The sequence below is a fragment of the Suncus etruscus genome, chromosome 16 (genome assembly GCF_024139225.1).
Source record: "Suncus etruscus isolate mSunEtr1 chromosome 16, mSunEtr1.pri.cur, whole genome shotgun sequence".
Classification (NCBI taxonomy): domain Eukaryota; kingdom Metazoa; phylum Chordata; class Mammalia; order Eulipotyphla; family Soricidae; genus Suncus; species Suncus etruscus.
In genome coordinates, this window is record NC_064863.1 from 4,529,613 (window position 1) to 4,542,507 (window position 12,895).

General features: G+C 37.2%; 1 protein-coding gene across 2 annotated transcripts in view; it reads right to left on the bottom strand.

Annotated features, from left to right (window-relative positions):
* FMN1 (formin 1) overlaps window positions 1-12,895 on the bottom strand; it is a 483,837-nt gene that overhangs the window by 35,151 nt on the left and 435,791 nt on the right. For both annotated transcript variants that reach the window (XM_049789785.1, XM_049789784.1), the window contains one exon: window positions 1,116-1,167. In XM_049789785.1, coding sequence (XP_049645742.1) covers window positions 1,116-1,167 — 52 coding nt within the window. The remainder of the gene's footprint in view (window positions 1-1,115; window positions 1,168-12,895) is intronic.

A 12,895-nucleotide genomic window follows, 5' to 3' on the forward strand; every position in this document is an offset into this window, starting at 1 on the left:
GAAGATACAATTCCACTCTATCATTTTAAGAGAGAACAAAAAAAGAGACCTAAAAAAGTAGGTGAAAGGCTCTGAAGCGTTTGTAATTTCTCTCTTGTTTTCATTTTTCTGGTTTGAGTCACACCCAACGGTACTAAAGGCTTACTCCTGGCCCTTTGTATAGGGAGCACTCCTGGTAAACTAGGGGGTCCATACAATATGCGTGGGATCAAACCTCAGTCATCTGTGAGCAAAGCAAGCGCCCTACTGCTATACTATCTCTTGGGTCCTCTTCCAATGTTTGAGTGAGTTTTCCATTCAGAGGATGGCCCCTTCCCCCTGTATCTCTCCAATTTACAGTTAACTTCTAAGGCCCAAAGAAAGACAAGATTAGTTTCTCAGATGTTTGTACTAATTGGCTTTGTCTCATTGTGACAGGAAGAAGGATCCCATTGTTCTTAATTTCCAGGAAGTGGTTCTGGAGCATAGGGGCAAGGAAATCACTTCTGGAGGATTTTATGCTTCCTGAGGAAAACTTCACATGTTCTGTTACACTACTTTCATGCCAACTCCTGAAACAATCATACTACTTCTGGATGTGTAGTCGTAACAAAATGGAGCTAGAAGAATGGCTAGTTAGATGTTACTCTAAGTGAAGGCTGAAATAAAAAAATACTGAAAAGAAAATATTGTATTATTTCATTTGAGGCCAAGAGAGCAAAGACAGAGAGTAGAAAGACCGAGACTGAGGGAAGGAGAAAATAAGGTCATTAGTTTTAATGGATGCAGATGAAAGGATTTCAGGATATACGTGGTGGCAGTGGTTATGCAGCCATGTTAATGTACTTACTACTAATAACTAATATCCAATAGCTAAAAGTTGGTTTAGGGCATAGGTCAGGTGATGGAGCTCATGTCTTTTGCATGTGAGATTCTGAGTCCATTCTTATTAACATATGCCCCGCCTCTACCTCTACTCTATTATTGGTTGTTGTCCTAGGGGCCCCCAAGAATTGACAAGTCTAAGAACCACTGGGCATGACCCTCACATCAGTAAAATAGATCATTAAAGAACTTTCTAACTGTTTAAACATGATGGTTAATGAAAGGGTTGGAGCCAAGTTAGAGCTGCTTACCTTCTCTGTGCATTCTCCAAGTGACTCACTTCCATTTTATGCTCATTTTTGGCTGCAAATGAGAAACAGTGATAATTTAGACAATGTTTCCTTGTTTTCTTCCATAGAACCATCTGCATTAGATTCTAACTTTGATTATGCCTATTTATTATCTAAGTAATTTCAAATCTAGGGGTTTACGGACTCTCTGCTACATATCCAGGGAGAGCACTGCATTCTTTTGCTCCATCGACCCTCAGTGCTTTCTTGATAACAATTACAGAATATGGGAGTCATAAACTTTGTTCTCACTGGATTCTTGTAGATGCAAAGAAATTGATATTAATTATTATGACCAGAGGAAGGAATAAAATATCTCAGTTCTCTGCCTTGATTAAGAGATATTTAGAATATTTTCTCTAACTCTTCTAATAGGGAGGGATAGTCATAAATCAGAAGGATTATCTATGCTGTGAAAGGCATTAAAGGATTTAAATAATCTTCATTGCACCAAACTAACCAAAATAATTCTACTATATACTACTGTGTACCTATCGGTAAATGGTAACCAGTTGTGGTTATTGCCTTATCTGTCATGTGAGAACAGCCCTAGTGACAAGCATGTTTATAAAAATTAGACAAGTTAATACATGTCAAGAGCTTAGTTTTCAATGCATTATCAATAAAAGACAAGCCAGGTCTTTAGAGTGCCTCATCATCATTAACTCCATTGAGATTTTACATGTAAAATTTAGCCAGTGACTCTCTTGTCTAGAACCTTCTAATGAATGGTGATCACCCTTAACACAAACTCCTAAATCTTCACAAGCCCCAAGAGGCCCTGCAAGTCTGTCTCTTGCTCCTTTCTGACACGACTTTCTCTCTACATGCTTGTTCTTTCCAGGCCTGGCTGGCCAGCTGGCTGAGGGTTATTTTCACTGGATATATGCAAGCACTGGAATCTTCTTTCTGGACATTCCATCCAGTCTACACGTCTGACTCCTCCCTTCATTCAGGTATATAATGATGTTCAAATATTTATTAACTCTCTAGATAAAAGGCCCCTGCTTACTTTGAATCTACTACTTCTACTCTCTTCTTTCTGCTCTCTTTCCTCCTCTATAGCTTAACTCTACTTGAAAGACTATGACATGACAACTAAATCTTAAGTTCTGGAGAGTAGTTGTTTCATCTGTCTGTATTCTTCTGTGACATTTTAAATATAAAAAAGTGCCTATATATGATATACATTCGTATAATAAATCTAAGAGTGTACAAATCATATAGAGAATATTATGTGATTACAAAGATACATTTTATAGGCACAATTTTTTTTAATACAAGCATGATAGTAGTTGGGTTTCAGTCATAAAATGAATACCTCCCTTCACCAGTAGGCATACAATTTGTATTTAGAATATAAATGTAGACAATAGAAGAATGGGAAGCTTAATATTTCACATTATTGTCTATTAGAAAACGATGAAAACAAGAATTTTCTTCTGGTCCCAGGAACTAAGCTTAGGGCCTCTTACATGGGAAGTATGTATTTTACCAGTAAGCTATAAGCCCAGCTCCCCCAAATAATATTTTTAATAACTTAAATGTTTAAGTCAGGGATGTAGCTCAGTACTCAAAACACTTGCCTTGCATGAGCAAGGTTCTGGGGTCTATCTCCAGTGCTGCAAAATAAGACACCAACAAAGCAAACAAAAAGAATCTACAACCACATGACTACATATAAAGTCATTGCTATGATGCCTGTTGAAATATGATTTCTACCTACCCTGCTAGCAGGCATCTCTTTGAATTAGTCTGATTTTTAGCCAATCAGATGCAGAGATGTGAAAAACTGCATCTGTCAGCCTACTTACTCCATTTCCTAAAATGTGCCACGAAACTAGTAGTTTGTCCTTATTGAGTGATTCTTAAATATGGGCTACCTTATAAAGTCCTGGGGGCTGTCTACACATATTTGCCCTATAATTGCCACCATGTCAACAGTCCAGCCTCACCACTTATCCACTCATCTCTATAGAGACTCCTAAATGCCAAACTTCAGGTATGCCAATTTTGTGGCTGCCAACCCCAGGGTGTTGTGAAGCCAGGATGGGCCACCTCCCTCTGTGCCTCGGTAATTCCAGAAGCCCCTCTCAGCTACATCCATAACCAGAAACTTTGCCACATCATTGTGAGCAGTCAATGTCATAAACTCACATAACTGTAGAAAGAGAGGCCCAACTAGCAGAGAAAACTCATTGGCATACTGGCCTTGCAATGGATCATATTTGGGGTCCTTCAGAGGGCCCCTACAAACTACCACTGTTGAAATGAACTCGTCAGCACATCGCTTCAGATACTCAAATTTGTCTGTACCCTCATAATTTTAATTACTTCCCAATACACTAACTAAATAAATACTAAGTAAATTATTCCTACCTATCAAGGGGCAGGCTCCAGGGAGGTTGGTAAACTGATGACCAGGGTGGACAGAATGCTATATTGGTGGTGAAATACTGAATGCCAGAAATCTGTATGAACAGATCTGTAAACTGGTGTCTAAAATAAGGAAATTTAATTAAAAAATGTGCTCGGTCAAGCAAAAGGAAAGATTCCTCTGAGGCTGGTGTGATCTTCCTGGAGCATCTCTTGCTCCTCCTCACCAGCTGAGATCTAACTTCCTATTTCTATGCTCTGAATAAGTAGAGTATGTTAAGGCCAAGATTACATACATACTTAATGATAAGAAATACTTTCTTCAAATGGAATTACATCATATTATTTCATAATAATTTAATGACTAGGTCTTAAAAAAATAACGAAGCGTACACATGCAAAAAGAGACTTTATATCAAGAGGTAACGCATACCATTGCCAAAGGCCTAGCTTCCCCACTCCACCACGAAGATCTGCAGAGATGCCAAGCTGACCAAAATGCCAGGTATGCTCATATTTGGACTGACGTGAATTTTTTAGAGTGAATTTTAGAGTGAATTTTTTAGACTCGTCTCATAGTCTAAGATTCTGGAAGTCTGTCAGCCAAATCATACCCCCACAAACATACTCATTATGTCTGCATGCAACCAGTTCCATAGACTCACTCTATTCTTGAAAAAGATGTAAACAAAATAGTGAATATTCATGGGTATACTGGCTGCATGGCTGAAAACAGGAGGAAAGGACAGGCCAAATCTCTACTTTGCTGGATGTATTCAGCCATATCCATCCACCATCCACACCACTGCTTTGCCAATTTCACCAGTCAACCATGGGGCTCTGAAGAGACTCCAAACTGACCAAAACTCCAAGTAGGCCACTAAATAAAAGCTAATACATTAATTAGCAAGGATTAGATTTAAATAAGTAGCCTGAGAGCAAATATTCTCTTTAGTTCTATGCTATGGATAGTAATTTACAACCACTTCAAACAAATTGCCAGCTTAAATGGCAAACTGATTGGTGAGAGTCACTGCTTTTTGTTCCTGAGGCTTTCTCTTTGTCCAAAATTAATTACACTTTATTGCAAAGTACATCCTCACAACCCATCCCTTTCTACATCCTCTAATGCCCCCCTGTTCCTGTCAAAGTTTAGTCTTTATTCATCTCTCAATCATTTTCTTGTACCTTTATTTGGGGCACACTGCTTTTTCCTCTTTAAATGCCCCCTCCCTGCAGATGGCCATCACAGATGTCTTTCCTTTCTTGAAAAATCAAGTTTCAAAGTGCTCACTGTGAAATATTCTACAACTTCTCTTCATGGATCAGATGTGGTGATACAGACCACCTTTTCTGTGGTTCTTTCAGAACACTGTGATAAAATACCTGTAATATTTAGGTAATGCAGGATCAGACCAATACGTTCACTATATTCCTAAATTTAGGAAATTATTAAGTTTAGAAACCTTCCAAGCAAAGCAAAAACAGTCATTTCTATTCTGTAGTCATCTGCTGGCAATTGGCTTTTGTACCAGACTGCATAACCATGAGGGCAGCAACCAAAATCTATCAGTATCTTTCAATGTACACTAAGTATACACCCCATTATCTTACAGAGAGAAGCAGATGTTCTCATGCTAACAAGACGCAATTCTTTATTGGCTTTCTACTGGTCAGGGGTTAGGGCACAGCCCATTCTGGGAATCGCAATATCTACTCGATTTTCTTTTTGCAACATCAACAAAAACAATGCGATAGAATCAAACACTGAGACACCATCATTTTTCATCCTGTTATCTTTGTTTTAGATATGATTTTAGATTGTTATATCACAGGCATACATAAAATAAAACCTTAAGCTTTATCATACCGGATTGTTTTGATATATGGTAATTAAAAAGTCTTAACTAATAAATTACTACTTCTAGAACACAGGAAAACTAAAAATGTGCATTATCTAAATTCACCAAAATACCAAAAGTTTCATCCCTCTGAATGCTCTGAAAATGAACTGAGGGAGGAGGTTATTAAATGATAGTGTTTTTAAATGCCAAACATAATTAAGTCATGCTTATGAATACCCATATGGGAATTAGTGAATTATGAAAAAAGGAGAAGGAATAGAGGTTAAATATCTTCCTACTATTCTTTACAATCTATTACTCTTTAATATACCAGGGTTTATGGACTTGGAATGGTTGGTATAAACCCACAGGACACATAGTTAAGAAGCTGTTTTTATAATAGTTTTAAAATAGAGGAGTTGGGTGATGCTAATGAGGAAACAAAAGGAACTCACTCCTTCAATGTAGTAGTCATCTGCTGAGAACACAGCAGTTGTTTTTGATTTATGTAAAAATCTCCCTGTCATATAGTTTCCAGAGAAAGTTCTCTTCTCTGCCTTCCCTCTAATAGCAGCAACACTACACTGACATTAGAAGGAGAAATGTTTTTTTTTCTCACATTTATCTGAGAAGGGAAATATTAATATAAGGCATCTCTCAGTTTGGAGGGGCATTACTTTGCACTTTCCTTCCTCTTTCTTGGTAGATTTTCCAAACAAAAGATAATGGTTCTATTTAGTTTGGCTATTTTATGAATTTTTCTGGTTGTGGTTAAATTAACAGAATAACAGGCTGAGGGAACACAGGCTTCTTCTGTCCAGACAAAAATAATAGCAGCATGAATCCCAGCTCTGCCCGAGGCTGGCAGAAGCACTGAGAAACTGAGGAGTAAATGCTCTCTCCCCCAAGGAACCTATTTAACCTGATAGGTGCTGTCCCTCCTCCACTGAGGGAACACAGGCTTCTCCTGCCCAGAGACCCCAAAGCAGAGGAGTATCTGTGATTTGCTCTGTGGCTGCACTTATTCTGTGATCAATGAAAACCAGCACAACACATAGATAAAAAAAACCACACTACAAAGTGACACTATTGGAAAGCATCACAGAACACCACCATCCTTAGAGAATGAAGATGATAGATCTGAAGACCCAAAAAGTACCACCCACCAATATAGCCTCTCTGAGACAGACTAATAAGAAATCTGGAGGATGTTCAAGGAAATCAAAGAATCCATGGAACGAACCAAATGAACTACAAATGAGAAATAAGAGGACATGAAAGTAGAAATAGGAAAACTCCAAACTGAAATACCGGGGCTAAGAAATTCGGTAGCCAAAATGAAAACCTCACTGAGAGCCTCATTAACAGAGTAACAGCTGCTGAAGACAGCATCAGTGAGCTGAAAGAAAGATGAATAACAACTCCATACAACAAAGGAGGCTGGAAAAGAGCTTTAAAACAATCAGATGATGGAAAAAATCATCTAAGAATGTGAACAGATAAAAATAGAAGTATGTGATAAACTAAAAAAAATACCACAACAACATAAGAATCATTGAAGTTCCAGAGGTCCAGGAAGAAAACTCCATGAAAAATCAGCAGTCAAGGGCATCATTGCAGAAAAACTCTCAGAGCTAAAGAGTGCATGCAACCAAATACTATATATCCAAAGAGTACTGGCTAAAAGAGATCAAAGAAAAACATCATGAGGCATATTCTAATCACCATGACAAATCTCATATATAGAAATGCGATACTGAAGGCAGCAAGATCAAAAAGAGAAAATATGTACAAAAGCCCACCCTTAAAGTTTGTAGCAGATTTATCAAAAGCAATCATAAGGCCAACAGAGTAGAGTATAGTGACAAAAGTCAATGAAATAAATGCTTTACCAAGAATATTTCACCCAGCCAGACTTACATTCAAGTTTGAAGAAAAAAGACACAATTTCACATATTTATAACAGTTGAGAAATAGACTCAAAACCAACCTTAAAAGAAGAACAAAAAGGTCTACTTTAAGGCAAAGGTAGACCCAAAACCCACATCAAACTCACAAAAAGATGATAATCATCACTCTCAATAGCAATGGACTTCAAATAAACCAGTTAAGAGACAAAGAGTGGCCAAATTGATCCAAACTATGAATTCTATGTTTCGTTGTCTTCAAGAAACATATTTGAATAGTCAGAGCAAACATAGACTCCAAGTCAAAGGTGGAGAACAATCATTCAAGCAATCAACTTTCTTTAAAAAGGCAGAAGTAGCCATACTTCTACCTGATGACACAGATTTCAGCTTTGAAAAGGTGGTAAAGGACAGAGATGGACACTTCTTAATAGTCAAAGGAAGATGATAATAATAAGGAAGAAATCACACTATTTAACATATATGCACCCAATGAGGGACCATAGAAAATAGTTAAAACAATTGCTGACAGATCTTGAGAAAGACATCAAGAGCAACGCAATAATAGTAAGACACTTCAACAATGCTCTGTCATGCCTTCATAGGTCAACCAGGCTAAAAGAATATAATATATATATGTATATATATACACACTAAGCCATTCTATATAAGTATATATACTATATAGATAAGTATATATAATATAAAGTATATTTAAGTATATATAGATATACTTATACACATATATGGCTCTCCATTCCCATAAAACTGTACAAACTTTTTTCTTCAATGTGCATGGGTCATTCTCCAAGTTAGACCACATACTGGGCCATAAAGCATACCTCCATAAAATCAAGAGGATAGAAATAGTCAGAACCGCCTTCTCAGATCATCATGCTGAAATTAGAGGTCAATCACAAACAGAGAGAAAAATTTTAACAACTAGAAGCTAAACAACTTACTACTGAAAAAACCAGTGGGTCAGAGACAAAATAAAAAAGGAAATAAAAAGATTCCTTGAAGCAAAGGAGAACGAGGACACAAATGATCAGAATTTGTGGGACACAGCAAAAGCAGTACTAAGAGGATAATTTATAGCTTAACAAGCATTCATCAGGAAGGGTGGAAGAAAGACCTACAGAATAATCTAATGTCACAGTTTAAAACTTTTGAAAAATCACAACAAAATGAACCAAAATAGGCAGACAGAAGGAAATAATAAAGAACGAATTAAGTGGAAATCCAAAAAACAATCTGAAAGATTAATGAAAGCAAGAGTTGACTCTTTGAATAAATAAACAAGATCAACAAAGCATTAGCCAAACTCACAAGCAAGGAAGACAGAGAAACTTAGTACACCAAATTAGAAATGAAAAGGGGAGGTTATTACAGAAATTCAAAGGGTAATCAGAGATTACTTTGAGAAACTCTATGCCACTCATAACCTCCCAGATTAAACCAAGATGATCTGGCATATAAGAACAGACCTATCACTATTGAAGAAATCAAAATGGTACTCAAAAGACTTCCCCAGAACAAGAGGCCAGGTCCAGATGAAGTCACTTGGGAAGTCTTTCAAACCTTTCAAGTGGAACTACTTCCAATCCTTTTCAGGATCTTCCAAAAAACTGAAGAAACAGAAACAAACCGAAATTATTTTATGCATCTAACATCACCTAAGAACAAAAGCAGACAGAAATGACACAAAAATACGGAACGACAGACCAATATCCTTGATGAACAAAGGTGCAAATAGCCTAAACAAAATCTTAGCAATCAGAATCCAATGTCTCATCAAGAAGTCATAACCTTAACAGAGTCGGATTCATCCCAGAGATGCAAGGATGGTTTTTAATATGCAAGTCAATCAACATAATACACCATTTCAACAAAAAAGAAATAAAAACCATATCAATAGATGCAGAGAAAACATTTGATAAGGTCCAACATCCATTCACGATAAAAACTCTCAAGAAGATGGGATTGGAAGAAACTTTTCTCAAATAGTCAAGGCCAGTTACCACAAGCCCATAGCAAATATTTTATTCAATGACAAAAAAACTGAAAGGCTTTCCTCTAAATATGGCACAATATAAGGCTGCCCTCTTTCACCATTTCTATTCAACATAGTACTGGAAGTACTTGCAATAGCAATTAGGCAAATAAAATATAGCAGGGCATCCAGATAGAAAAGAAAAAAGTCAAGCTCTCACTTTTACAGATGATATGCTAGTATATTTAGAAAAACCTAAAGACAATAAGGTATATAAAAGAAAACATAGACAAAATACTCCATTACATTGAGACTAAAGGCATCATCAAAGAGGAAACATCAAAAATACCAATGGCCAAAAGACACATGAAAAAATGTTCCACATCACTAATTACCAGGGAAATGCAAATCAAAACAATGATGAGGTACCATCTCATGCCACAGAGACTGGCACATATCATAAAGAACAAGAACAATAAGTGCTGGAGGGGTTGTGGGAGAAAGGAACTCATTCACTGTTGGCGGGAATGCCATCTAATCCAGTACTTATGGAAAATTATATGGAGATTCCTCAAAAAGCTGGAAATTGAGCTCCCATATGATACAGCTATAGCACTCCTAGGTATATACCCCAGGAACACAAAAAATGCAATACAAAAATGCTGCCTGTACCCCTATGTTTATCACAACACTACTTAAATAGCCAGACTCTGCAAACAACCAAGATGCCCTTCAACAAATGAATGGCTAAAGAAACTGTGGTACATATGCACAATGGAATATTATGCAGCCACCAGAAGAGATGAACTAATGAAATTTTTCTATACATGGATAGACATGGAAACTATTATGCTGAGCGAAATAAGTCAGAGGGGGAGAGACACACATACAGAATAGTCTCACTTACTTATGGGTTTTGAGAACAATAAAAGACATTATTGTAATAATGACCAGAGATGAGGGTCGGAAGGACTGTCTCACAATATGAAGCTCACCTCAAAGAGGGTTGAGTGCAGTTAGATAAATAATACACTAGCAACTACCATGAAAATGTTAATAAGTGAGAGAAGTAAAATGCCTGTCTTGAATACAGGCAGGAGTGGGGGAGGAGAAAAATGGGGGTATTGGTGGTGGGAATGTTGCACTGGTGAAGGTAGGTGTTCTTTTTGTGACTTAAACCCAACTACAGTGATGTTTGTAATCATGGTGTTTAAAAAAAGATATTATAAAAGAAAGCAAACAAAAATACCAAAGAGGAAACATCACTCTCCAAAGAAGTGGTAACAGAGACAAACAAATGCAAATACATTAAATTGAGACTTCTATACCTCAAAGCAAACAGTAACTAGGATACAAAGGCCACCCCTGGAATGGGAAAAATTATTCACTAAAAACCCATCTGTAAGGGCTAATATCCAAGATAGACAAGGTACGAACAGAACTTATGAAAAAAATCTAACCCCATCAAAAAATAAGATGAAATGGACATTTCCTCAAAGAAAAATGAAAATAGCCAACAGGGACATGAAAAAATGCTTCATATCATTAATATCAGGAGATGCAAATGAAAACTACAATGAATTATCACATGCAACAGAGACTAGCAAACATCACACAGAATAATAACAATCAATGGTGATGGAGATGGTGGGGGGAAGGAACTCTCATTCACTGGTGGGAGTGTTGTCTAGTCCAGCCCTATGGCAAACAATATATTCTTCAATAATCTGAAAATCAATCTCCCATATGATCCAGCAATACTACTCCTAGGGAAATACCTTAGGACCACAAAAACACAATACAAAAATGCCATCTGTACCCCTATGTTTATTGCAACCCTAGCTAAATAGCCAGAATCTGGAAATAACCTAGGTGACCAAAACCAGATGAGTGGCTAAACAAACTCTGGTAATCTATGGAATGGAATACTATACAGCTGTTAGAAAAAATAAAGTCTTAAAATTTGCTTCTACATGTATGATATAAAGATCGTTATGCTGAGTAAAATGAGCCAGAGGGAGAGGGATAGACATAGAACAATATCACTCATCTGTGGGATATAAGTAAAATAAGACAGCAATAATATCCAGAGACAACAGAGCTGAATGTGGGAAGACCAACTCATGACATAAAGCTTGCCACAAAACATAATGAGTGCAGTAGAGCATTAACCACAATTACAACTACCATAAGAATGATAGTAAAGGAGGGAGGCAGAATGCTTGTCTGAGATCCGGGCAGGGGACTGAGATGGAGAGAGAAATCAAGAACAATGGTGGTGGGAAGATAACACTGATGAAGGTTGGTATATATTCTATGACTGAAACCCCATATGAAAATTTTTGTAAACATGGTGATTAAATAAAAATAAAAAAATAAACCCTACCCTACTCCTTCTCTAATTCTAACCCAAACCCTAATGTCAACCCTAACACTAACATTAGCCCTATACTTTAGCCTACCCCAACTCTAAACTAACAATAACACACTAACCTCAATTTATCCCTAACTTTAAACCTAACCCCAAAACAGCCCTAACCCTAGTACTAAAAAACAAATCAGAAGAATAATAACTTCTGTTAAATGTCTATTAAAGTGTCTATCTTCATGGGCCTTCTGCCTGCTGATCAGCCACTGACTTCACTGGGCCTAATGAAGAAGAGGCAGAGCCCACTGGGTAGCTCCCAGCAGCCTCTATCCTTGACTAGCATCATAGAAATAGGTCCATACTACAGATCCTGAAGCCTGTGGCTGCATAAGAGATAAACCTAGTGGACAAACTGTATGTTGCTCACAGGAATTCTTCCTGTCATTTGGTAAAGATGGGCAGAGAACAAGAGAGCAATCTCAGCTTAATCCCTTAGCATCTTCCAGTGAGACAACTACAAAGACTCATCCACAGAACAGCAAGAACACTAGAAAATCAATGGGGAAAACACGTAGAAAACTACTAAGCTCGATAAGAGGAAAACATATCATTGAAGACATAAACCACACCAATAAATTCCCAGACTGTGCTTTTAATCACACTATGATGAGGATGCACAGAGTTCAAAGAAATGATGGTACAGGTAGTCATCAAAGATAGAAAAGTATGAGTTCAAATTTCAGAAATGACTGCAATAGAAATAATAGAAATGAAGAACACAGTTGATTATATTTTACTTGTTTGTTTTTATTTACTTATTTCTGTTTTGGGGTCACACTGGCAGTGCCAGGGGGTTACTTCTGGTTCTACGCTCAGAAATCGCTCCTGGCAGGCTCACGGGACCATATGGGATGCCGGGATTCAAACCACCATCCTTTTGCATGCAAGGCAAATGTCCTACCTCCATGCTATCTCTCTGGTCCCATGTTGATTATATTTTAAAAGTCATTAGAAGCTTCGAACAGCAGAATAACAGAAACGTAACAGCAAACATAATAGCAAAAGACCAATAAACTCTAAGAATAAAAGGAAGAAAGCAGGTGGAAAATTGTTTGGAAGTGAATAGCATAACATATATCCATGGGATAAGTTGAAGGGGAAAAATATAAGAATCATCAGAGTCCCTGAAGAACAGGAAGGCAAATGGGAAATACAAACAACAGTTAAAGAAAATAACATAAGAATTTCCAGAG